Source organism: Lepidochelys kempii, chromosome 25 (genome assembly GCF_965140265.1).
Source record: "Lepidochelys kempii isolate rLepKem1 chromosome 25, rLepKem1.hap2, whole genome shotgun sequence".
Classification (NCBI taxonomy): domain Eukaryota; kingdom Metazoa; phylum Chordata; order Testudines; family Cheloniidae; genus Lepidochelys; species Lepidochelys kempii.
In genome coordinates this window covers 9969431-9997065 of record NC_133280.1, presented here as the reverse complement: position 1 = coordinate 9997065, position 27635 = coordinate 9969431, and the positions used below count along the sequence as shown (strand labels likewise).

At 48.7% G+C, this 27635-nt stretch overlaps 1 protein-coding gene across 8 annotated transcripts in view; it reads left to right on the top strand.

Annotated features, from left to right (window-relative positions):
- PTPRS (protein tyrosine phosphatase receptor type S) overlaps positions 1–27635 on the top strand; it is a 247487-nt gene that overhangs the window by 124999 nt on the left and 94853 nt on the right. For all 8 annotated transcript variants that reach the window (XM_073323722.1, XM_073323721.1, XM_073323720.1 and 5 more), the window contains exons 3-4: positions 13265–13410; positions 14637–14778. In XM_073323722.1, the coding sequence (XP_073179823.1) occupies positions 13265–13410; positions 14637–14778 (288 nt within the window). The remainder of the gene's footprint in view (positions 1–13264; positions 13411–14636; positions 14779–27635) is intronic.

The window sequence follows — 27635 nt, the reverse complement described above, 5'->3', positions numbered from 1 at the left end:
GAAGGACGAGAAAATCTGGTAGCACCGCAAAGCTGACTACACTGTCACTTTCCAGTGCTCGGGACTTTGGCTGGGCTATATTAGGATGGCATGGACCCTATGGCGGGGTCTGGAGTCCTCTCTTGTTAAGCATTCAGGCTTGTCCCACAGGAGGTGGGTTTTGTACTCTGGTGTCTTGTGTAGATTCCTGTTCTTTTAATGACTCAAACAGAGCAGCAGACGCTGACCAAAGGGCTAGGTCCTTTCTGATTGCACCTTCCCTGGCTTGTGGGCAGATTGAACCTTTCTAGGCAGCCAAGGCTAAGTGGAAGCTGTTCGAACAAGTTGGCCCTTGAGGAAGCTAGGGCAGGGATGGGGGAGGAGAGCTTCCCGCCTTAAGGCTGCCACTGAAATCCATAAGCCAGTTGGTTTCAATTACAAATGGCCCACGAGAGTAATTGTGACGGTGATGGACAAAGAGGCATCATTAGGTGGCCAGATAGCTCCTTTGGTGCCTAGCTGTTCCTCTGCTCTGGCTCGTTATGCCTTGTTACCGGGCTGGTGGACAAATATCAGATGTGATGTTGTTACAGCTGATTGAAAGTGCTTGCACACCATGGGGCCCTGGGCTGCCATGCCGCTCCGGCAGCATGTGCTCCCATGCTGCCTTCGGCACTTGGCTCCAGGGCTGACATCTTACATGACAGCATTGCTTAGCCACTTTGACTACTGGGCACCAGAAGGTGCTTCCTGGCTGCCTGTCTCCAAATCTCCTCAAGAGCAGAGTGAGGAGAGCACGAGCGAGGCAACTGCCCGGGGAGCCGCCATCTTCAGCGCCAACTCCTTTGCTCTTGTAGCTTTATTTATTTATTCGTATTTACTGTAGCATGTAGAGGCCCCAACTGAGGCTGGGACTCCAGTGTGCTAGGCGCTGTACATGAGCATAGGGAAGAGACGGTCCTGGTCCCTGAAGAGCTCTCAATCAAAATAGACAAAACAGAGGGTGGGAGGAGAAACTGCGGCACAGCAAGGGGAAATGACTTAGCCAAGGTCACCTGACTAGTCTAGACTAGAACCCAGGTCATCTGACTCCTTTTGCTCTATCTGCTAGACACCGCTTCTCCCCATTTGCTCTGTATTTGTCCTGCCCTTCTCCTCCTCCTCAACCATTGGTGCTTTCTTCCACACTGCCCCCAATGCCTGGAACTCCCCCTCTTATCAGCGTGGGTCAAGTGCCCCACCTCCCTGTCACAGCCTTAAAGTACAGTCCCATCAGCATTAATCCGTGTCATTAAAAATGCTGTCACTAGCCCATTTTCCCTGGCTAGCCCAGTTTATTTGGGTCCAATCTGTATTGTCCATTTAGATTGTAAGGTGACCTGCTGGAAGGGATCATGTTTTGTTAGGGAGGGAGGACAAGGGGAGGCAGTGTCGTCCAGGTGAGTAGAGGACCACATCAGGAATCTGGAGACGTGGGACCTATTTTCCCCTTACACCAGTTTTACACCAGCATAAAATAGAGTTGCACTGGATTTACACTGGCATGAGCAGGGCATCAGGGTTTTCTTACCAACCTGCTGTGTGACCTTGGGCCAGTGCCCTCTCTGTGCATTATCTTTCCTGGCTGTAGCATGGGATAACAATACATCCCCTGCCCTGTTAACCCCGCTGAGATCTGTAGATATAAAGTTATACGAGTGCTGAGTGTTTGTTGTTATGAAAACTGTATCCCTGTGAGCCCAGCCATGCCACCTAAATAATAATCTGTAGGCCCAATGGCCGTACTGGATCTGAGCATCAGCTCCCCAAGGCTGGGACGCTGCCTCTGTCGGTGCCTGATACTTGATTGTTCAGAGGAAGGTTGAACCCCTTCCAGGCCCATAAATGTATCCCGTCTAAGCCTTTTTATACCATACCAATATAAATATTTTCATGGCAGTAGTACAGATTGGCCGTGACTGAAGCCACTGTGCTAGGTGCTGTACAATGGCCCCTTTCCCCAAAAGCTTGCTCTCTAAATAGACAACAAGGAAAGATTATTGTCCCCAATTTTGCAGATGGGTAAACTGAGGCACAGACTTACCCAAAGTCTGGGGCAGAGCAAGGAACTGAACCCAGTTTTCCTGAGTCCTCAGTCCAGTGCTTTAACCACGGGCCCATCTTTCCACTTCTGAAGTATCAGGTCTGAGTGCCTTACAAAGATTATCCCAGTGGCAATACATCAGAGGTGGGCAAACTATGGCCTGCGGGCCACATCCAGCCCGTGGGACCGTCCTGCCTGGCCCCTGAGCTCCTGGCCGGGGAGGCTCTCCCCCAACCCCTCCCCCGCTGTTCCCCTTCCCCAGCAGCCACGCCGCCGCATGGGCAGCGGGACTGCGCGCTCATGCAGGGCAGCGCTTCTGGCTCCGGCCAGACGGCGGGGCTCCAAACATGCTGCTCTGAGTGGCATGGTAAGGGCGCCAGGGCCGGGGGGGGTCGGATATGGGACAAGAGGTCCAAGGGGGCAATCAGGGGATAGGGCAGAAGTTGGGGGGGGAACAGGGGGATTGCATAGGGGGTGGGGTCCTGGGAGGCCTGTCAGGGGGTGGGGGTGTGGATAGGGGTTGGGGGGGACAGGGAGCAGGGGGGGTTAGATACGGGGTGGGGGTCCCGGGAGGCGGTGGTCAGGGGACAAGGAACAGGGAGTGTTGGATGGGTCGGGGGTTCTGAGGGGGGCAGTCAGGGGGCGGGAAGTGGGAGGGGTCGGATAGGGAGCGGGGCCCAGGCTGTTGGGAGGGCACAGCCTTCCCTACCCGGCCCTCCATACAGTTTCGCACCCCAATCTGGGCCTCAGGCTAAAAAGTTTGCCCACCCCTGCAATATATGTATTACAGCCCCCGAAAGTGTGCTAGGTAAACTCGTGGTGCAATGCCTGTCCTGCAACAAGGGGTCAGGGCGAACAGCATAGCAGGGAGGATGGACATGGCTGACAGTAGCCAGATCCTGTGGTGACTCAGCAGTGGCTAGCACATGGCATGGTGGGGCAAGAAACATTTATTGACTGGCCTGTCTTTTCCTCCTTCCTCTCATGCTTTGTGTATGGGGGCAAAGCCCCCTTCCGCTGCTGTCATCATCATCTGTGGTTCAACCTGTGGGGAACGGAGGCTTGCCGGGGGCGGGGGAGAGAAGGGAGCTCTTCAAATGACACATTTCCCTGTGGAAGGACAGGCCAGCGGCTGCGTGAGCCAAAGTCATTAACCGGCCCAGGAGGGCTAGGCTTGTTGGAACAGTACCAGTAGATAGCAAGGGAAAGAGGTTACCGCTAACAAAATGTCTCTGCTCGCTCGCTCTCTCACCCTGCCAGTCCCATCTCCCTGAAGGGAGCCAAGAAGCAATGGCAGTCAGAGGAAATCTCTGCCTGCAGCCTATAATTATCCTGTCTGCCTTCCCAGAAAAGGCCAGTTGGTGAGCGAGCCTACTTGTGTTTCACATAGCGGCCCCGCATCCCGCTGCTTCCCCAATTACTGCTAATGGACTTTTTATGATGATAAGACGACTAGGTTGGGGAGAAGGTATTGACGGGGAAATGGAATATAATTCACTCCCTGTTCGTTTGTTCTGTCAGAAAGCTCTCATTTTAATTTTATTTGCGAGGCACCGAGAAGCGGACCTGAGAAAATAAAGGATCTGTCACTAAAACTGTGGATTTCGAGGCAACACAAGTCTCAGCAGGAGTTCTCTGAGGGGTGTTTTCAGTCTCATTGAGCATCTCCATAGAGACACCCCCCTGCACCAGTCTTGCTCCAGTCTGTGGTTCTCATTTCTCTGATGTAGAGAAATGTACATTATGGATACAGCTTTCTTGTCTCCACCCCAACCTAGGCTCCCTTACGCTGGTGCTTTGAACAGTCTCCCTTTCGAACGTCACAGTCTCTCTTTCCCCCACTCTCCATCTGTCTTAAATCTGCTCCTCTCTCCTGTGTTAATCTCTCCTTAGCTTCCCTCTTTTGTCTGCTCTCTTTCTCTGCTCTTCCCTTGCTGTCCATATGCAGGTCCCTTACCTGGTCCCTTTAAATTCTCCCTATTGGTCTCTCCCCCACTGGCCCCGTTTTTCTTTGTCATCCTCTATCCTCACCCTTTACGTCTCTAGCTCTCCTTTCTCTCTTTGTTTTTACCCAACTCCTGTCTACCTTCCCATATAGTTCTCTTCTCTCTCCCACTCCCACCATCCATTACCCTTGCTGTCACTCTGCCCTAGCACTTCAGCTCTGTCTCTGCCCTTTCTCTCTCAAACCCTAGGTGTATGTATCTAGCACACACACCCAAAAAGGCTGTGGGTGTGGGTGCCGTTGCCTAAGTCAGCAAACATCCATGCAATATTTAGTGGCACCTGGATTACAAACTCAGAGAGAGATGTGAAAAGTGGAGATTAAAGCTGCCGCCCAGCGATCTAGTTACTGGGGGGGCGGCGAAGCTCCTTTTCTAATCATAAAACTGTTGGCAGCTGTGAAAATGGAGAGAGTGTTTCATGAAATCAGCTGAAAGTTTCAGCCCAAAAAGAACAAAGGGAAAGGAGCATGTTTTTACTCCTCTGCTGTCTGGAGTGAACTCTTACTGGTTCAGCCTGGCTCCTTCCTTATCACGCCTGCAGTGAGAGAGTACCAGCTTGTCAAGGGAGATGTTCCCATTAGAATTACAAGCCATGGTGGGAGATGCCAGAACTTCCTTCTGTTTTTGTGAAGTTGTTTGACCTTGGTGAGAGTCCCTGCATTCCTGGCTCTAGGGACTGTAGTTGACTATTATTCGTTATTCTTTGCATCATGATTGTGCGTGAGGGCCTAGCCAAGGTTGGGACCCCCCTTGTGCTGGATACTGTGCACACTAATTGAGGCAGGAACTCTCGCTCACAAAGAGCTTAGAGTCTAACAGGCAAGGCAGACAATGGGGTGGGAGAAATGAAGGATTATTATTTCCATTTTACAGTTGGGAACTGAAGCACAGAGAGAGACTGTGACAGAGCCAGGAAATGAATCCAGGTTTCCCAAGTCTGTCCAGGCCCTTACCCACAAAACCGGGCTTCTATATCACCTTTTCCCTAGCATTCCAGCACCTGCTACCCCCCTGGAGCTGGTTGAGGCGTACGAGAACAAAGTCCAGTGTACACCTTGTCCTGCTCAACGTCTCCACGGTAGGAAGAAGATAGGCGTTCGCTAACACACCCTGACCTCACCTTGACCCATTTTTCTAGTGGAGATGTACTTTGTATGGCAACCGATACAAGAAAATGGAGAAGGAAATATCCAAATGGTTTACTGGCACAGCTGACCCATTGCAAATTGCTCAGAGAAGCGGGGTCTGTGAGGGTGCCCCCCCCCCAGTTATTTTAAGGACCTCAGTTGAGGGGAGACTTTTTTGATCAATTGGTTATACCTTAGCTGCTCGGACTGAATGTCTGTTCCTTCCTGTGCTCTTGCTTTCTTCCCGGGCTGTCTCAGGTGCAGTCTAGTTTCTCTCTCTCTCTCTCTCTCTCTGTTCTTCATGCTGGGGGATAATTGAGCGTTCTTTCACCTGCATGGGTAGGAGTTGAAATGTGGTGTCCCCACATGCGGGCTCCTTGGGTCAGCACGATTGGAGCGTAGGCCTCCATCACAATGCTGACTGCAGAGACCGGGGGCCTTGGAAAGTGGAAGCAAAACCTTTTTAAATATACGTTTTGTAACTGGCTTTCTTTTGTCTCTATTAATTTTTTTGCTGCTGTGGGCGAGGGGCCTCTTTCAGCCAGGCTCATGTTGCTCTCTGCCCCCGAGGCCGGCTGAAAGAATAAATTGTTTGTCTTGACTTGTTGTCCATTGTTGTGGCAGTTTCCTGGAGGTGGAGGGGCATGGAGGGAGCTGACGCTGGATGCAAAGATGAATTCTCCAGCCTACGGTCAGCCAGCCGAAGCTGCCCACCTCACCTCAGGGCTAGGGAAGAGCTAAGAAAACCATGGGGACAGTAAACAGCAACAACAGGGAGTTGGGCAATTTGAAAAGTCCCTTGTTAGGCTCGGACAGAGCATGGCCAGATCTCCCTGCTGGTAACTATCTTAGAGCGGTTGGTTGCACTACCCCCTTCCTCGCCAGCCTCGTTGCCTCTCCTCGCCAGCCCAGTACCAGGGCAGTGAGCCAGAAGGGAAGGCACCCTGAGGAGCTGGGTAAGGGGAAAGATGGAGCAGCATGTGGGAAGCGAGTTTGCCAGCCAAGGGGCCTGCCTGGGGAATCTGCCTTGATGCCGTCAGGGGTTTTCCCCAGGAGCGGGGAGCTGGCAGCAGGGTGAGGCGCCATCCTCCTCTCAGTGGCACTGGAAAGATTCGCACTCCCCCCACCCCCCACCCCCCCGCTTTGCACCTGAGGAGGAGAGGAAATAAGCCAGGCCTGTGTAAAGAGAAGAGACTTAAAGAGAAGAGACGTGGGCCGGTTACTATAGCGACGGAGCAGTCCAGACCTTCCTTTTGCTTCTGTTTTCCTGACCGCTCCAGCTTTTTCCTTGGGCTCTGCCCTTGAGACAGTTCTCAGCCGGCACCCGGGGGCTGGGTGGGTGAAGGGGACTCTCTGCCAGGAGAAGGAAAGGGGGACGGGCGACTATCAGAGAAGAGCATCAGGTCCCATGTGTCCCCCCGCCTTAAAGAGGGCTCTACATACAAGGCATCCATAATGGTTTGGGGGCATAGTTCGCTCCAGGGTGGGGATAAAATCAGGGCATGGGTTTCCTCTCCCTCCTGTCCTTTGGCCATAGAAGAGATGGTGGTGGAGTGGGGACTTGTTTCTTTCCCTTCCATTCTCCATTGAGAGCGAGGTCCCCTTAAAGCTTGGGCTCCTCAGCTTCTGGCCAGTCCTATTTCCATGGGGAGTGGGGCTGAACGCTCAAACATCCTCAGTGTAGGGCAGGTTCTAGTCTGGAGCGTGTGAAATGTTGGTTGTGTGGCATAGATAGGAGAGAGAGAGAGAATGCCATTGTTTTCTATCTCCTGACCCGTCTATACATCTCCCAAACTGTCTTCTTCCTAAATAATCCAGCACTAAGGGAGTTTTAGCCTAGGTCAGCAGGAGTATCTCAAAGAATTGATCTGGAAGGTTGGCATGATTTTCTTAGAGAATCAGTCTAGTCTGAGGGGCAGGTCGACATTTAAAAAGCCCGTGCTACGGTAGCATTTTAGTGAAGATGCTACTCTGCTGATGGGAGAGCTTCTCCCATCAGCTCAGTTAATCCACATCCGCGACAGGTGGCAGCTATGTTGAAGCTCTCCCGTTGAAGAGCTTCTCCCGTTGAAAAGCTCTTCCGTTGAAGCTCTCTTGTCATAGAATCATAGACTATCAGGGTTGGAAGGGACCACAGGAGGTCATCTAGTCCAACCCCCTGCTCAAAGCAGGACCGATCCCCGACTAAATCATCCCAGCCAGGGCTTTGTCAAGCCTGACCTTAAAAACTTCTAAGGAAGGAGATTCCACCACTTCCCTAGGTAACGCATTCCACTGTTTCACTACCCTCCTAATGAAAAAGTTTTTCCTAATATCCAACCTAAACCTCCCCCACTGCAACTTGAGACCATTACTCCTTGTTCTGTCATCTGCTACCACTGAGAACAGTCTAGAGCCACCCTCTTTGGAACCACCTTTCAGGTAGTTGAAAGCAGCTATCAAATCCCCCCTCATTCTTCTCTTCCGCAGACTAAACAATCCCAGTTCCCTCAGCCTCTCCTCATAAGTCATGTGTTCCAGTCCCCTAATCATTTTTGTTGCCCTCCAATGGACTCTTTCCAATTTTTCCACATCCTTCTTGTAGTGTGGGGCCCAAAACTGGACACAGTGTTCCAGACGAGGCCTCACCAATGTCGAATAGAGGAGAACGATCACGTCCCTCGATCTGCTGGCAATGCCCCTACTTACACATCCCAAAATGCCATTGGCCTTCTTGGCAACAAGGGCACACTGTTGACTCATATCCAACTTCTCGTCCACTGTAATCCCTAGGTCCTTTTCTGCAGAACTGTTGCCGAGCCATTCGGTCCCTCGTCTGTAGCGGTGCATTGGATTCTTCCGTCCTAAGTGCAGGACTCTGCACTTGTCCTTGTTGAACCTCATCAGATTTCTTTTGGCCCAATCCTCCAATTTGTCTAGGTCCCTCTGTATCCTATCCCTGCCCTCCAGCGTATCTACCACTCCTCCCAGTTTAGTGTCGACATAGCACTGTCTACAATGATCGGTACAAGGTGTGTAACTTAAGGCTTTTCAGCTCTAGATCACTGGTTCAGATCCAGCCTATGCTGGTAGTGACCAAAGGCTGTTTGTTTGGTGACCTTTATGAACAGATTCGGTAGTTCCCATCCAATTCCTAGCGAGCAGGATAGATGCTAACATCCCCGAAAACCCTCATCACAGTCTGGCACTTTTGTTTGCTGCCTCGGCAGAGTGGAGGCGACCAAACTTCCCTCTCGGCCCTGGATTCATGTACAACCAGCTCATGACTGTCTCATGTTGGTGAGACTATGTGGAGGAAGTACATGCTGCATCCGTTATATTTATAAACGAAAGACTGCACTGTTGGGCTAAATATTTTTCTTGTCCTCTTTACCCCTTGAAGATCTCAGCTGCAGGGCTGCTGTGTCCATCTGGGGACCAGCTTTGACAGGAAAGAGGAAGGCAAGTTTTGGTGGAGTGATTGAGCAACTGAATTCTGTTCCTTCAGCTGTCAGTTCAGATATGTTAATCCCGCCTGCCTTGTTAAACCAACTCTGAGTTTTCAATCTTTCTCACTCTTTCTTCAGTTTCTGATGTTTCAGACAAGCATGCCCTGGCCTGTCCTCTTCCCCCATTCATCGCTTACTGTGCCCCATGACAGCACCTCCTGTGGGGTATTGGGATTTATAGGGTTAGATAGGCTCCCCCCAGTTCCTTTTTGATACAGAGTTCCCCAGATTCTCTTAGCTTGCATGTGTCATAAGGAGGTGGCTTGTTCTTGCAAGGGCTTTGCAAAAGATGAGCTAAGAGCTTTTCCTTTAAGGTTCCTCGTGAAAGAACTGGGCAAGGAGAGAGAAGTCGGTGGTGCTCCCACCATCAAGTCATTTAACTCTGTAAGGCCACCAGAAGTGACATCTTATCATGCCTCTCCAGTGAGATGTCCCCTAAACCCACGTGTGCCTGGGAGATGAGCTGACGATCCCAAACCCGTTTCTTCCTAAAGGCCCCAACGCATGCTCAAAAATGGTGATGCTGCATGTGGGTCAGCTCCCTTCTCAAGAGGGGCCTAAAGAGCCCACCTACCAAGTACTAGAGCAGGTCAAGCTAGACAGAGAGTCACCATGCTGGTGATGGGAAGAATGTCCTTGCCAGGCATCTGGGTGCTGTTGGCCAAGGCAGTGATCCTGAATCAAGAGGTAAGAACAGAACATGCTTGGGGGCAGGGTGGGGACAAGGTCAGAGGGATGGCATTCCGCTCCAAAAGAGGGGGAGGAGGTAAGCTGCTTGCCTCCACCTGAACGTAATCAGAGCAGGAAAGAAAGGGTTTTGTTGCTTGTCTGCTGTCAACATCCAGTGCTTTGGTTGCCCCTGGCTGTTCATTTTGGGAAGTGAGTAGGAGGTGGGCGGGCCCTCATTGGAATGAAAGGTTCTGTTTAGGTTGATGGGCTTTCCATTAAGCCGTGCAAAAAAAAAAAATTTAAAAAAATTGCAGGTGCACAGCAGGCGTGTTTGCAGCCTCATCTCTCCGGCAACAAACCCCACAGGCAGCCTCTCCTAATAGGAAGGTTCTTTGAATCGAAGCATCTTCCCCTCCCCTTGATTCAAGCTCTCCCAGAAAGAGCTGGGGTTTTTTAATCAGGAAACGGAGGAAAAAATAAAATCCCTCGTGCCTTGCTCCCAAGGAGCATCAGGCTGTGGGTAAGATTCACTGTGGCTTTCCAGAACCAGGTCAGTGAGGGGACAGCTTTTGTGTTTCCATCCACTCACCTGTGACCACCTGGGAGGATTGGTGAAATGGTATAAAACCTCCTCGAATGTGACAGTGATGTCTGGAAAAATGAGTCTCAGAATGACTACCAAAAAAAAGAAAAAATCAAGAAACTACAATCCTGGTATTTCAAAAGAAATACACAGACCCTCTGGTTGCCTGTACTAATATCTTTTTACTTTCTTATAGCACCTGTGTGTTATGAAGGTTCCCAGAGTCATTTACACAATATATCAGGGATTCTAACCAAGAGCTTGCATATTCGGGTGCAGGCTGGATCTGAATTCTGCACCAAAGCCCCTGGATTTTCTGACTCTCTTGGGCAGCATGTGGGAATTCTGAAGCCACCTCATTTCTACTTCATATGACAAGGGGAGAACACTTTTTTGCGCTTCATTGGGATTGGGGTGGGTGGCACCTTTGTGACCAGTGTGGGAATCAGCGTGGGTGCTGTGGTTAACAGAGATTAGAGGCAGATGCTGGATCTGAGGGACCCAGAGTTTTAGAAACAGTAACTCCTCTTGAATTTATTTTCTTTCCATTTGTAGAGAATGCTTTATATGCAATTTAGCAGCACAACTGCCATGCAAGGCAGGTAACTATTGTTCCCGATTACAGATGGGGGCAACTGAGCCACGATGAAGCGATTTGCTTATGAGCATACAATGAGTCGATGATGGAGCCAGAAATACAACCTAGGAGTCCAGGTTCTCAGTCTCTTGCTGTAACCATTAGATCATACTCCCCTCCCAGAGCCAGAATTAGAACCCCAGAGTCCTAGCTCCCAGTAGTTTGCTCCAATAACTAGATCACCTTGCCTTCTACAATAATTGTCGATATTATGGATGATTAGTCACAGGCTAGATTTTTAATTTTAGTAAAGAATCTGATTCTAAGACTAATGTGTAACTTTGATGTCTTTAAGAAGCCCTTGACCTTTTCAGCTGCACTGGTACAGCTCAAAAATTGACCTGTGTGGACTTTTCAGATGTTAACTCAGGAGGCAGGGGGACTGGGGAGAGATAAGGCCTTGGGCAGAGACTGTGCATTTAATTTTTAGCCCAGAGCAGATTTTTACAAGCAAATGACAAATTCTTGAATGCAGGAGTTTCCAACAGGACTTTCTGACAACCTTGAGCTGTAAAAGTGCAAGAGCAGCTCTGTGACCTCTCTAAATATAGATTTAGATATTTATAAATCTAATGCTTGTGCACACAACATTCAGCAGGACATAAACAGCTCCAACAAATTGTGTTTACCTCCAGCATGGAAACAAATACTTGATTCCGTCACACACACTTTTATTTATATACCAGTTGCCCGGCAAGGAGATGGAGCTGGGAAGGAGAAGAGGGCACTTCCTTTTCACATTAGATCACTGCAATTCACCGGGGACATTTCCTGGGCTCCCATTCACCCTCTTCTGAAGCGCTCTTTCTGGTAGGATGTCTGCATCTTGCTTTATAGACCCTGAATATGTACATATAAATATGCACATTTCAGTCGTGTGGTCTGCTTCCACAAGAATAACAGGCGCCATCTTTATGATCTGAGTGATTTTATTTGAACACAGCTGTGGCCTTGTGATGTAAATATTTCAGTCAATTTTAAACTAACTAGAGTAGAGGAAACTGTGCTGGCAGAGCAGGTTAGAGCTGGAACAGACACGGAAGGAAGGCCTCTTTGGGAGTTTCTAGAACAGTGGTTCTCAACCTGCGGCCCAGCTGTGTGCTAAAGGGCAGTGCGGTCCAGAGCCGGAGTTGCTGCCCAGCCCCCTACAGCAGGGTCCGGATCGGGGCTGCCACCTGGCCCCACACAGCAGGGGTCAGGGTTGGCGCCCAGCTCCACGCAACAGGGTCCCTCCTGCCCAACCCTACAGCCAACCTGGGCGCTTCATTCCTGGCCCCACTCTGTGGAGGGGTCTTTGGGCTGGGGGCGCTGGGCACAGCAATGTGGGGAGGATGTGTGTGAGGGGGTGCTGTGGTTTCCAACTTGCGGCCCAGGTAACACTGCAGCCCACAATGATTAATAGGTTGAGAACCGCTGTTCTAGATAGACTCCTCCTTGTCTAGCCCTCCTCCCGCCAGAAGCCCCTTGACTCTTTCTTTCCTTGCTTGTAATGTTTGCCCAGTCTTCCCCTCTCCCTCTTCCTTCAGAGGTGCTCTTGTAGGCTCTCAAGCTTGGAGGGGAGTCACTGTCCAGGGAAGGATAAAACCCAGTCACAGCTGTGAGTGTTTGTTTTTTTTTTTAATCAGGCATGCCTGCATCTCTGCGCAGCTGGATGTGAGAGGCGTTTGAGGGGCTTTTGGGCCCCTCTCTGAGCTGCGCAGATCCCCTGGTTTTGGGTTTAAAAGCCTGCAGAGTCTCTTGGGGGGAAAGCTGCCGGAGCAGTCTGCAAACTCTGGCTGTGCACTGAGTTTTGACAACTTGATTGTTTCAAGTGGTGATGAATTTGGTTTGTTGCTCTACGTTGTCAGCTCGCTTTTCCAACCTACGGGGATACGTGTGTGTGTGTGTGTAAAAATACACATGCACGCACGCACAAAAATGGGTCACCCACTTCCTAGCTTCTGAAGGCGAAGCATGCTGCACATACTAGGGGCTCCCTGCATCCCTCTGTTCCCACACAAGTTCCACCCTCCCCTCCCTCTCTTTTTCAGGGACTCAGTGCACCTCATCCCCACCCTCTCCCTGATGCCAGGGGCTCTGTGTGCCCCCCCCATTCCTCGTGCCACGTCCCTCCCCATACCATTGTCTTACATTCTTTGACTCTATGGCAAGGGCTCTGTGTGGCCCCCATTCCCTCCATAGCAGTGTCCCTCATGCCCAAGCAATGTGGGTGAACCCCTATTCCCCCCCCCCCCCCCGTTTTCCCCATGCTCGCCTAGATTCTCTTCACCTCTGTGTGCCCCCTCTCCCATGCCAGTGTCCTCCATTCTCCCCCTATGCCAGAGGCTCTGGGTGCACCCCTGTTCTCCCATGCCTCCTAGGGGCTCCCCCTATTCCAGGGGCTCTGTGTCCCCCACCAATTATAGCATTGCATATAAAGAGATATAAAGTTTCACAGGACATTTGAGTTCTGTCTTCTAAGTCACCAGAAAGAGACTTAGAACAAAGAAACAGGTGCCCCGTTTGTAAAACTGAGGGCAGGGCAGCACCACAAAGGTGTCTCCTTGGAAACTAGTGCTTGACAGGCTCCATGGTAACTCCCCAGCTCTGCTAGATAGCTGTGATAGTATAAGGAATGGTGGGGTTTTTTTTAACTATGACTGCTTCTTATAAGGGCTTATCTACTGTTTTTTGTTTGTTTGTTTTTTTAAAGGTCCCCCGGAGTTCATTAAAAAACCAGTGGACCAAATTGGCGTGTCAGGAGGTGTGGCTTCTTTTGTATGCCAAGCAACGGGGGATCCCAAGCCCCGGGTCACCTGGAACAAGAAGGGGAAGAAAGTGAACTCGCAGAGATTTGAGGTAAGAGACAGACTGGAACTACGCGAGTCCACGCGGCTGCAGTCAGAGTTGTGACTGCAGCAGGTATAGACATACCTGAGCTAGCTTTGATCTAGCCGTGGCAGCCTGGTCTTTACAAGCCCACCTGGGACCCTAGGTATGTACTTGAGCAACTAGTCCATGCTGCTGCAGCTTCACTGCTGTTGTTACTGGAGCTAACTAGATCAGAGTTAGCTCAGGTACATCGACACATGCTGTCGTCGTCACATCGCTGATTGACGTGTCGACATTAGTGTGTGTGTAAGTAGTAAAAAGAGCAAAGCAGACATAAAGCAGCTTTGTTACATGAATTCCCTAAGGAGTCAATAAAAGTGTGTGTGTGGGGGCGGGGGAGTTAGCTATAAATGGAGTGAGTTGTGAGTTCTTAGCCTTTAACAGCTTGGAGGCTTAAGCTGTGTGATTTTTGCAAAATGAGAGGAGACTAGGCACATTTGTTGCTTCTTTTTAAGTGTCTATTATAAAGCTGCTTCTTCCTCTCCACCAAGAAACACAAACTGGACTGGCCCTTTTAATCTGACGTTTCTCTAGCTCAGCCAACTTTTTAAATACACCTCCCCTATCCCCGCCCGTATTTTTTTTTTAAGGTTCACCACAGCCCAGGGTGAGCGTTACTGGCATTCCTGGCCAGACCCAATTTATTTGTAATATCTAAATAAGAGTGTGTGGCAGGGCAAGGAGAGGGCAGTAGTCATATTTTGACACCCTGAGCCTTGACCCACAATGGGACCTCTACACTGCTAGCCGGCTGTGGGTTGGGAGGGACATTCTGACATCTGCTCTTCAGGCAGATGGGGTAAAGAGGGGGCTCGAATATTTCATTCTGTTTTTGCGGCTCTTGTCTCCACATCCCCATACTCCTGCAAAGGCTCATCGTTTCACTGGTGTTCCAGGGCTTTCAGCTGAGCAGGGGAGCTTTTGTTGAATGAAACGGGCAGGGGGGTCAGGTGCGATTCAATCCTGTAATCACAGGTCTTGATGCGGAGCCTGTTGAAGCGAGTGCAAAGGCTGTCATTGTCTTCCGTGAGCATTGGGGCAGGTCTTGAGGGGAAAATGCAGAACTGATGGGCAGGAAGGGGGAGCTGCTGTAGCCGGATCAATGTGTGCAGCTGCCCCCTGTGTGGGCAAGACAGAGCATGCCCAGGGCCCGGGCCTTGTACTCAATCCCTCTGTCTCCCTTTCTGTCTCAGACCATTGAATTTGACGAGAGCGCGGGTGCTGTCCTGAGGATCCAGCCCCTCCGGACTCCCAGGGACGAGAATGTCTACGAGTGCGTCGCCCAGAATGCTCACGGGGAGATCACCGTCCATGCTAAGCTCACCGTTCTCCGAGGTAAAGAGCATGCTGGCCTGTCGGTGCAGGGGTGCCAGCAGGGTGAAGGATACCCGCTCTCTGGGTGATGAGGTCTGCCTGCTGCAGCTTCCCCTTACTGACCCCTTTTCTCCCCCATCCGTTCTGCAGTAAGACAGAAAATATCAACTTGCCTCTATGTAAATCCATGGTACGCCCACATCTTGAATACTGCATGCAGATGTGGTCATCCCATCTCAAAAGATATATCGGAGTTGGGAAAGGTTCAGAAAACGGCAACAAATGTGATGAAGGGTATGGAACAGCTTCTGTATGAGGAGAAATTAATAAGACTGGGACTTCTCAGCTTGGAAAAGAGACCACTAAGGGGGGATATAAAGGAGGTCTATAAAATCATGACTGGTGTGGAGAAAGTAAATAAGGAAGTGTTATTTCCTCCTTCTCATAACACAAGAACTAGGGGTCACCAAATGTAATTAATAGGCAACAGGTTTAAAACAAACAAAAAGAAGTATTTTTTCACACTACGCACAGTCAACCTGTGGAACTCCTCGCCAGAGGATTCTGTGAAAGCCAGGATATAACAGGGTTCAAAAAAGAACTAGATAAATTCCTGGAGGATAGGTCCATCAGTGGCTGTTTGCCAGGAGCTGGGAATGAGCGACAGGGGATGGATCACTTGATAATTCTCTGTTCTGTTCATTCCCTCTGGGGCACCTGGCATTGGCAGGAAGACAGGATACTGGGCTAGATTGACCTTTGTTCTGACCCAGTATGGCCATTCTTTTGTTCTTACAAAGTTGCCATACGAGTAGTGGGGCTGAGGCACAAATGCTCACCTTTGCCTGCTCCCAAAGTATCGCTGATTCTGGTCAGCAGCCCTGGGGGTGCACCTCACCTGCCCGGGGTAGTATATTAAGGGCAGCTCGCTGGGAGTGGCTCTGTTTGCAGCTGGGTGGGAGAAGCTCCCCACTTTGTGACTACGTTCCCCAGCGCCCGTGGCAGTGTTTCTCCTCAGTTGCGCAGGAACTGTGCCCAGCCGTCTCTGAGTAGATGGGGCTGTGCTGGGACATTCTCGCTCTTGCTCGCTCCTTTCCTCCCTCAAATGCTTCAGGTGGCCTTTCTGTCTCAGCCCTGCTCTGTCCTGTCCCATGGAAACTCCCTTCTCAGGACGTTTATGGACAGCTCAGGAAGGCTCCATCGTTCTCTGAAATCTAATCCCTGTCATCCAGGGTTGCAGGAGAGCACCTATCGTTTGATGTAGTGAAGCTGAGCTCCTGCGTGACAGGCTGCTCTCCAGTTCCCTTTCCTTGTCCAAGTCCCTCCCTCACCTGTTCTCCCTTGGGCCCCTTCTGGCCTTCGCCTATGCCGGTGTTTCTCAGCTGGGGATCCAGGCCCCCTAGGGGGGCAATGAGCAGGTTTCAGGGGGTTTATATACAGAAAAACAGTTATGGCAGCCCAGGTGGGCCGTGGAGTTTCCATAGCATGTTGGGGAGGGTGGGGCAGGGGGAGCTCAGAAAGAAAAAGGGTGAGAACCCCCAGGTTATGCCACATTCTCCCTCAAGACCCTGTCTCCCGTTCGTTCTCTCATACCAGTCCCCACTGTAAGGGATATGTCTACAGACTCTTGTTACATTTCATCTGTTTGAAACGTTCTCTGTGAGCACAGTGTGTGTTTTGGGGGCTGGCGGGGGAGGGAGGGGAGGTGTGTCCAGGGCCCGCTGTCGTTGTTCTCCTGCTTTTGATGCCTCCAAATGTTTCCTGCCTACTGGGTGGTTATTTATTAGTCCCAGAAATCTAAAACCGCTGCAACACGGAACAAAGCCAACCTGCTAATGGAAATGAACCCACTTATGGGGAGGAGATGCATGAGCTTCTTGGTTCAGACAAGAAGAGCTTGTAAATCATCCTGATGGGAAGGCCCTATAGGTAATGGTGTATACGCTGGCTGGGAGGGTGTTCCCAGCAGGTGTTGCCGTAGGGAATGGTGTGGGAGCACTGCCTGGGTGGGGAGCTCCCGAGAGGAAATGCTGTAGGAATGTATTGGATGTATGGGTCCTTCCAGTAGGAGCACTAGTTGTGCAGCTGTTTCTACATCTTTAGTGATAGATTTAGGAGTTCCTAGCCAGCCTCATGGCAGAGCATGGCATACGAGCTCCCAGCCCAGAAGGCTGTAGGTATCTCTGGCAGTTGCAAAGTATTCCTCCTGGTAGCTTTTAAAGTACTTTTGCTGAATGGCCCATGAGCAAGTTCCTAATTCATAGATGCCTAGGACAGAATGGACCATTGTGATCATCTAATCCAGTGGTTCTCAAACTTTTTGGCTCGCACGCCCCTTGTTTGTGTCTGTAGTAATTTACACCCCCACCCTTTCCACCACACAAGTACATCTACCGATAGATGTGGTGGGGTGCTTCACTTGAATCTGTTTCGACATCTTTGTTTTTTCACTTGAGTTGGGTTTTTTTTCCTGTGGCAAGAATGAGCTGAAGATCCGTTGTAATAACAGCAAAAGCAGAAGCGGCGCTTGTCGTCCGTGCTTACAATTAAACGGGCACAATGCGTTATAGCAAATGGATTCAGGTTCAGATGGCAATGACTTTGCATAATGCTAGGCAAGCTTCACAGAAATCCATCAAAATGCCCAGCGCCATCTAAAGACAAATGCACAACTCCATCTGAGGGCCTGATATGTCTGGATGAATCAGCGATGCTAGTTATTGCTGCGAATAAAATGTGCACAGTCAGAGCAAGGGAGGGCAAGCAGGGACACGCCCCTCCTCCCCCACCAATGGGGGCAACGCACTTCTCTGGGGTTGGGCTGGGACAGGAGATGACCACTTCTCCGTCCTCGGGGCCGCAGACGGAGAGCCAGCTCTTCTGGCCACCAGGGGAGAGCAAGCTCCTGCAGCCTCAGGGGTACAGAAAGTGTCCCTCCAAAAGTGGCCAGATTTGTATTGCTGTGCACGTCCCTGTGCATAGTAAGGTGGTTATTTTTTTTCTTCCTGAAGTTTCTCACGCCCTCCCCTCTGAATAAATTCCACACACCCCACTTTGAGAACCTTTGATCTAGTCTGACTTCCTGTATACACAGGCTGGAGAACTGCCCCTGCATAATTCCTAGAACAGATCTTTTCGAAAAACATCCGATTTTGATGTAAAAATTGCCAGTGAGGGAAAATCCACTAAGACCCTTGGTAAATTGTTCCAAATGTTAATGACCTTCACTGTTAAAAATGTACAGCTTATTTCCTGTCTGAATTTGTCTAGCTTCAGCTTCCTGCTATTGGATTGTTTTATACCTTTCTCTGCTACACTGAAGAGCCCGTTATCAAATATTTGTTCCTCATGTAGGTACTTACAGACTAATCAAGTCACCCCTGAATCTTCTCTTTGTTAAGCTAAATAGATTGAGCTCCTTGAATCTATCACTATAAGGCAGGTTTTCTAATCCTTTAATCATTTTCTTGGCTCTTCTGTGAACTCTCTCCAATTTATCAACATCCTTCTTGAATTATGCATGCTGGAACTGGACACAGTATTCCAGCAGTGGCTGTACTGGTGCCAAATACAGAGGTAGAATAATCTCTCCAATCATACTTGAGATTCTCCATTTATGCATTACCTGTTTTGACCACAGTGCCACACTGGGAGGTCATATTCAGCTGATTATCCACCAACACCCGCAAATCTTCGGAAGAATCACTGTTTCCCAGGATAGAATCCTCTATCCTGAAAGTTTGGCCTACATTCCTTGTTCCTAGGTGTATACATTTACATTTAGCCATATTAAAACACACATAATTTGCTTGCATCCAGTTTATCAAACAATCCAAGTTGCTCTATATCAGTGATTCATCCTTTTCTTTATTTGCCACTCCCTCAATTTTTGTGTCATTTGCAAATCGTATCAGGGATGATTTTATGTTTCCTTCCAGGTCATTTATAATAGTGCTAAATAGTGTAGGGCCAAGAAGCAATCCCTCTGAGACCTGACTAGAAACACACCACTCAGTGATGATTCCCTGTTTACAATTGCTTTTTGAGACCTATTAGTTAGCCAGCTTTTAATCCATTTAATGTGTGTCCTGTTAATTGTATATTGTTCTAGTTTTTTAATCAAAGTGTCATGTGCTGCCAAGTCAAATGCCTTACTGAAGTCTAAGTATGTTACATCAACACTATTATCTTTATCAACCAAATTTGTAATCTCATTAAAATAAATCAGTTTAGTTTGACAGGATCTATTTTCCATAAAACGATGTTGATTGACGTTAATTACTTTATCATCTTTTAATTCTTTATTAATTTAGTCCCAAATCAGCTACTCCGTTATCTTGCCTGGGATCAATGTCAGACTGACAGGCCTGTAATTACTCGGATCATCCTGTTTCCCTTGTTAAACATTGGCAGAATGTTAGCTTTGTTCCAGTTTTCTGGAATTTTCCCAGTGTTCCAAGACTTACTGAAAAGCAACATTAACAGTCCAGTGAGCTCCTTAGCCAACTCTTTTAAAGCTCTTGGATGCAAGTTATTTTTAAAATGCCTAACTTTAGTAGCTGCTATTTAGTAGCTGTTATATTCTCCAGAGATACAAGTGGAATGGAAAGAGTGTTCTCATCATCAAATGATGACTACATCATGCATTTTTACCAAATACAGAACAGAAATATTTATGGAACATGTCTTTCTTTTCTGCATTATTATTGATAATTTTATCATTTCCATCTAGTAATGGACCAATGCCATTGTTAGGATTCTTTTTGCTCCTAATATATTTTAAAAACTTATTATTGTCCTTAACTCTGCTGACCATAAATTTCTCCTTGTGTCCCTTTGCTTCCCTTGTCAATTTTCTACAATTTCTAGCATCTGATTTATATTCATTGCTATCAACTTCCTCATCCTTCCATTTATTATGGGGTGTTTTTTTAAAAAAAAAATTTATAGCTGCCTTCACTTCCCCTCTAAGCCTCTAAGTTTTTTAACCAGTACCGCCTTCTTCCTCGATTATGGCTTTCGGGGCATCTAGTAAGGTGTTCTTAAACAATTCCCAATTACCACGCACAATGTTCTGATTAAATTCTTCTTCCAAGCTGATTCAGCTCATAATTGTTTTCAGCTTTTATTGTTTTCAGCTATTATTGTTCTGGACTTTTTTTGTTTGCATATTATAAATGTAATCAAGTCATGATTATCTAAGCTGCCATTAATTTTTAGTTCTGCAGTCAGATCCTCTTTATCTATCAAGACAAGGTCTAATATAGAATTCCCTTGTGTTGAATGCAACACTTTTTGAGTTAGGAAATTGACATGTATAGTATTTACATAGTCCAAGGATGTTTTAGTACTGGCAGCATGAGACTTCCAGCATATGTCCCTCAAATTAAAGTCCCCCAAGATCACGCAGCTTTTTTTCCTGTACTTTATAGTTATGTGTGTAAGGAGCCAGTCATCCTGTTCTCTAGTGTGATTTGGTGAGCTGAATTTATGCGCAGGTCCCCAATTTACTGTGGTGAACAAAGACCTAACACAAAGCTCATGTAGCAAAGCACCTCCCCCTGTGATAGGGAGCACCCTCCTGCTGTCCAGCTGGTGGCCTTCTGTTGTCAAAATGCCAGCTGTCTTTGAAATAGACAGATCCAATGCCCAATCACAACCGGCCCCCTTTGTGTAGGTGTCTCCATGCTGCTCTCCTGACGCCATTCATGCAGCCCTGTTTGTCTCTGTCACCCGCCCATCACCCTTCATGCAGGTGTCTGAGTCTCAATGTCACTCCTACATTTCTTCACCACATGGCACTTAACCTCCCATCAGCAGCATGTGGCAGGTTGTTGCTCCCTGTAGAATTTTAGGCTTAGGAAGGCCACTCTCTGACAAGATAGCGCCTGTCTCTGGGTGCCACTGAGTGGTCTGGAGCTGCATTCAGTAGGGTGCCACTAATTTCTGAGGAGCTGTGATGGTTCCCGAGGAAGGTGCCTTTGTAATAGTTCCTGTGGAGGAGGTTTCCATGACTTGAGTTTAAGAGGAAGCAGCAGAGAGAGCATTTGTCCTGCAGTCCTGGTCCTAGCGAAGCCTCTGGATTGCCCTGGCAATGGGAACATGCTGTTTCCGACAGAGGAGCTGCATCATTCAGGTAATGAGGAGCTGTGCTTGGCAGCGGGGCTCCTTGCATGCACCGTGTGACAATGGCTCCTAAGGTACCGGCATCAGATAAGTGTCAGTCAGCGAGACAGACAACAAAACAGGAGCTTGCCTCTCCTGGCTGCCTGACTCACTACGCATGTAGCCAGGCTCAGCAGAGCCCCATTACTGCCGGCACCTCTCCAGCATACTTGTGGCATGCTGCTCAGCAAGCTCTAGCTCTCTGCGCCCACCAGGACCTTGTTAGGTGCCTGTATTAGCTGGCTGGTGGGAGGGTAGCTTGGATCCCCACATAATGAAATCTGAGTGACGGAGAGAAAGAGCAAGTGAGGTGATGAGCCGGAAGCCTGGGAGGCAGACGGGGTAGCAGGTTGTTTATAGATTTCTCTGCCCTCCCCCGCCCCCCGCCCACTCCTCTCTCCTCCTAAGCTGAAGTTATTCTTCTCCTGACCTTTCCTTGCTTTCAGACAGGAGAGATTGACTTCTCTTTACCCTGCGCCGGACCCATTTGTAAGTGCTGGGAGAGTTAAAAGAACAAAGCATGAATCCATTAACCTCTACAATCACAGAGAGAATCTGAAAGATAGCATGCTGGCATCTATTTCTCCTTTCCTCCGCCTCCCTCTCCTTTCACCCCTTCTCCTCCCCTCTCCTCCTCACCTGTCCTCTCCTCCTCTTTCCTTGGGTCCCTCATTCCTGTCTTTCTCAAACATGCCTCTAGTAGCCTAATGCTTAACATAAGGCCAGAGGCTGCAGTGCAGACGGGAGGCATATGTGACCTGTCACTTGCAGAAGCTGCTACTCTAGCGCGCCGTTGAGTGTGGAATCATGGGGCCCAGCTTTGACGGGCCATGCGGGAATGGGGTAGCAGTCATTCTGCAGTGTGCCGGCTCCCTTGTGGTGGGCATGCTCAGATACACGTGTGTGCACATTCATGTCATGCACAGGTCTGAGCAGTTACAGGGTTCCCAGAGCACCTGTGCAGGCGGTCAGAGGAACAGAAAGAGAGGGCACCCTCCCCATTTGATGCTTCAGGGGTCAGAGATAGCCCCCTTTGCCTATACACTGGGGAATCAGCTGCCCCAGGATCAGACCCCTGACGTGCCTGATGTCTTGGAGGCTGCACCCAGCAGATAAGAGGTCGTGTCCCTTTGGTCAAAAGCAGGAAGCAAAGGTATGTCAGGAGCAGAAGCACTCAACAGGACAGACCTCATAGTGGCTACCATTCAACTTCCAGTAGTGTCTTTCTGATTCCAGCCAGGCCGGCTGGTTTGTCTTTCCTGCTCCATTTCCCAAGGGATCTGAGCCTTGGGAGAACTCTAGGTAGGACCCTTGCGGTCCCTTCTAACTCTGTGATTCTAAAGAGTGACTGCTTTTTCCCACATGGCCAGAGTTTGTGCCTGCAAAGCTGGTCCTGCTGGGTGTGGAGAATGCAATAGAAACTGGGGAGGTTTTGGAAGTGCTTTTTCAGTTGTTGTTGACTCCAGCTGTTGACATTCTCCATGGAAGCCTACAGAGAAGGAAAAGTGGTTGGCACAAGCACCCCACTTCCGGGCTGTGGACTTTCTCCAGGCTCCACATACATGGGAGGGTTTTTTTCCCCCGTGCATAAGCAGATTGTATTTTTCCATCTCCTTCTTCAGACAGCACAGGAGGAGCAGCCAGGGACAGATGTTTGTTACAGCGGGTTGGGCAAATGCACAGCACATTTGGACCGCCCTCATGTCCAGCAACAGCCTGGGGTGGGTGACTGCTCTGTACCTGATGCAACTGTCTGTCTAAATGCCCTTCAGCATCAGGAGGCAGCAGCCTTCATGGCTGTGTTGAGGACAGACTGTGAAATTGAGGGAGAGAGAGAGAGAAGCTGGTGTTGGAGGAGCAGAAGAAGTTCAAGGAAGAACATATGCAGGGAGAGAGGTAGCTGAGGAAGATCATTGGGAAGGAACAAGGAAAAGCAGTGGGGAAGGATCTGGGGTTAGCTTTGAGACAGTCCTTAAATTCAGGCAGAGCTGTCCGGAGCGAACCTCTGTTAAATGTTTTCAAACCTGCGGGGCAGAAGCCCTGGGAAATTCTCTCTAAGAATTTGATCCACAGAGAGAAAGGAGCTGGGTCTAGAGAGAGAGAGAGAGAGGCTGGTTAAAAGGGAAGGAAGTAGCTGGGCAAAGATGTTAGCTCTCCAGCGAAGGATGCTGTGGGCAGAGAGCCATGCATGCACACACACAAAGAAGTTGGAACTGATGGCCAGAGAGCAGGATCAAGGGGAAGGCAATTCTCTGTTGAGTGACTGTATCCTCTCCCAGAGACACATGGGCCTGGTATACATGACTTCTGAAAGCTGGAATTGGACTGTATTTTTCATAGCCATTGATTCCAGCATCCACTCTGGCTGTCTGCTCAAGGATTTTCTTTATGCTTCTACAGGATGGAGGGGAATTGGCTTGGTAGTGTAAACCCAGACTCCTAGGAACCAAGGGATTAAATCCCAACAGGGTCAATTTCATCCTTTACCCTGCAGCAGTTGATACATTGAGTTCCATGCAGTTCACCCTTTTGTGTGCAGCTTTTAGATGCAACTTGAAAAAACAAACTTCTGTCACCTCCATATGGATTTGTAAGAGTAGATGTTTGGCCCAGTGTCAGAGGATAAAATTCCCCTGCCCCCACAACTTGTACAACACTGGCTACAACCATTCCTCCCTAAAAAGGGCTGTACTTTGGAAAACTTTGAGATGAAAGTGTCTATATAAATCTGAACTCTCTTATAACTGTTAGGGAAACTTGGCAGAACCTGCTATAGGCAAGGTTGCAAAACTCTCTCCATTGCAACACCTTGTTTTTTGCAGGTGCTCGTAATTTTCCTAAACAGTCACCTTTTGTGCTGAAGTTTTCTACACGTGATCCCTACCCAAAGGTAATGCCCAGTGTGGGTGTGTGGAAAGCTCAAGCAAAACCCCATCTGCCATTTTTTGAGATCAGCGAAGCAGTGACTGGTGAAGCTGCGAGTGGAAATTTGGGTGGGACCCAATTTACAGTGGATGGGCAATGACCAAAGATCGGACATTGTAGCAAATCTCTGGGAGGCAGGATTGTAGGGGGGTGACTGGGTGCAGAGAAGGGATATGAGTGCATCGAGCCTGGGTGCTGGGCTGGCCAATGAAAAGGAGTGATCCCCATAGCCCCATGGGCAGGCATGGATTAAGCCAGGGCAGCAGAGGGAAGTTGGCACCTATGCAGGGCCCAGCTCTCACCAGATTTGTCCAGGGCTGGGAGAAGTTTGCAGCTCTGGGCAGAGGCAGCACGGGGCAGGCTAGGCTGGTTCTCTGCTCCCTGCCACCCATGGCATTTCACAGATTGTCTGAGAGCCCACTCTTCAGCTAGGGGTTCCTGATCCACAGCCTGATGGAAGTTGGCTTCTGCATTCACACAGGCTCAGATTTGGGTGGGCCTGGTTATTAACTCGGTGAGACATGGCCCAACTATGTCTACGCCCATGCAGTGGAAATAAATAAAATAATACTTTTTCAGTTTTGAATGCACAGTCGAAAATGTTGAGCCCAAAAGGGGCATACTTTAAAAGTATTTTATTTGCATTTTTTAAAAATTGCTTCGCTAACTTTAAAAGCTCTCACCAGATTTTCTTCAAAATTGACTTGTTTGGTAGAGCTTGCTTTGACCTAAAAATTAAGCCAAGTCGGAAGAAAATTAGTTCATAGATTGAGGCTCGAAGGGACTACTGTGGTCATCTAGCCTGACCTCCGGTATAACATAGGCCATAGAACTTCCCCGGAATAATTCCTTCTTGAAATAAAGCATATCTTTTAGAAAAACATCCAATCTTTATTTTAAAAAATGATGCATAGGTATAGAAAGATATGCTCAGCCTGCAGTGCTGCAATAGCAGATTCAAGTCATCAGACTGGTGCCCTTTGCCTACAAGCGTGCAAGTTTCTAATGGCGTTGCTAGGCACCAGTTGGCTTTTGATGGCTGGTCTTGTCAGTTATAAGATTGTGTGGTCGTCTGGTTTTTCTTTTTCTTTCTCTTACAAAAGCCAAAAACGTAGGAAACGAAGCGCCAAAAAAAGAATACAGTGTAATGAAGCGTTATGGTTCTGTACCTAAACTCTTAAGTCAGAATATATGAAATGGAAGGTTGGACACACAACTGTGCCTTAAGATAATCTTCAATTATATAATTACAGGGGCCCTCTCATTCTGCGGAGTCCTAGAGCCTGAACTCCAGCCTGAACGCAGAAGTCTACACAGCAATGAAACAGCCACACGTCCCGACCCCCACAAGCCCAAGTTGGCTAGCACGGGCCAGGCGTGGGTGTCTAGTTGCTGTCTAGACATACCCAGTGTCACAGCTAAATACAAGAGTGGAACAGATAAGGAGATCACACATGTTGCAAGACGCCATTCAATCTGAAGTGGGCAGGTAACATCTCTACAGTTGTGAGACAAAGGAGTGTTGTTGTAGTAATGAGCCATATATCCAGTGTCTTATTAAATCCATTAATGTTGGTGTCGAGCAGAGTTATGAATTTAAAGCTCCCAGGCTCATCTTCTGGAGGTGTTGGGCAGGTTTGCTTTAAGGATGAGGACTGAGAGGTCAGACATGGAGGGATCGTTCTGCGAAGATGTTCATCTGTGGGAGATAGGGTGTTTTTGCCTTCTATCACTTTTCTGTGTGAGCTCATTGGGGAACACAATGATTGTCTCGTTTCACCCACACAGTGGTTAGTGGGGCATCTAATGCACTGGATGAGGCACAAAGAGAAATAGTATGTGATCAAAAAGAAAAGGAGTACTTGTGGCACCTTAGAGACTAACCAATTTATTTGAGCATGAGCTTTCGTGAGCTACAGCTCACTTCAACATCTGATGAAGTGAGCTGTAGCTCACGAAAGCTCATGCTCAAATAAATTGGTTAGTCTCTAAGGTGCCACAAGTACTCCTTTTCTTTTTGCGAATACAGACTAACACGGCTGTTCCTCTGAAACCTGTCAGTATGTGATCAGCGTATCAAAGGCATGTCACACACACGCATGCAGGGGATGAGAGCTAGCTCTGGGTGCTCACAGCCTTATGAGCAAGGTGCGGGAGTGGGACTCAGCCGACTTGGGTTCTTTTCTTCCTGGCTTGCTGCAGACTTTTGGTGTGATCTTGGGCAAGTCGCTTCTGCTCTCTGTGCCCGCTCCTGCAGCAGTGATAATCTGGGGGAGGTTGATGTGAGGCTTAGTTTTTTAACATATGTCAAACTCTATGAGATCCAGGTGTCTGCAGAGAAGGGCAAAGTGTTACTCTCACTTCTGCATTTCCTGACATCCAGGTGCTTGACTGTGCGTCCTTCATGTTGCTTCAGCATAGCATTTAATACATAGCGCACGCACCTTTTAAATGATTAAACAACCATGCAGACCCCGGGGAAAAGAGTAGCAGCAACCCCCGCTTTATCTCTCTTCCTCATCCTCATTTCCAGCACAGTTAATTATCTGAACACAGAGCTGCCACCTTCCAGAGTGACAAGGAGACGGAGATTGCGAGTGCTTTTGCTTGCTAGTCCATGACCTCAGCATTATTTGTATGATTGTGTGCGTGTGAGCGCATGCGCCCCGGACGGTCTGATGCATTTTTACCCCCAGTGCAGAGCATGTCCTCTGGTAGGATTTATTATAAATGAATACTGAAGCACCCGCTCATTTCCCCTGCACTTTCTCATGCTACTTTGTTCAGTGGCCTTGAGGTAATTCACCAGCTTTTCCCCAGGGGAGGCCTTTTTAAACCATTAAATCCAAGAGCAGGTATGAACAAGGTGCTTGGGAGAGACTAATAATACAGCAAGCACAACACCTGAAAATGTTTCCCTACAAAGCCAGCGTGAGTCAGCTGCAGACAGCTGCCCAGAAGTGTCCTCCAGGTTTCTTCATCTTGCATCATGAGTCTTCTGTTCTCGGAGACACTTGGACTACTTTTAGAAATAGAACTCGCAGTCCAAGCCAGGCAGTTTGTAGCAGGTGCGGTTTGGTGTCTGGCGACTGGGAAGAGGGGTGTGTTCATGTCTTTGTGGGGATTGAGCTGATTGCATTATTGCATGGAATCCAGTTGTTAAGGGATGAAGAACAGTCTCACTTTCCTGACAGGAAGGAAATCCTAGCACTTGAATCAGTGGAATATGCTGTGTTCGGAGATGCTTCCTCTGCTGATCTGATCCTCAAATCTGATCACGCCTCTAGCCGCGGTTGTTTTAATTAAACTCAGAGGAATTCTGCACAATGTGCTGCAAGATTAACATTTTTGTTTAATTAGAAACACTCAGTAATAATAGTTGTACCAGGCCTCCCCCAACGCCCGCACACTCTTACACTCACACACGCACTCTGCCAGTCAAGAGGGCTATTCTCTCCGCGGATTAATTGGTTTGTGAAATTAACAGATTCGGGTTTGAGCCAGGTGGAGTAGCATCTCCAGGAAACAGAATGCGAGCAGTAATCAATAATGATGTCATCTTCAGCCAATCAGACATTGGCTACTTTAACAACATGCAACGGCCTGTTTAAAAAAGGGAAGGGAATGCATTAAAAGCCTGGCTGAAGTGGGCGTAGGCAGAGCAGTTCCGAGGCTGCATCTTTGTCCTGAGCTCCCTCTTGGATGGGCCTGCATAGCTCAGCAGATATAAGCTGCAGGAATGCATGCTGCTCAGAGACTGTTGTAATACCTAGCCACAGCTCGGTGAG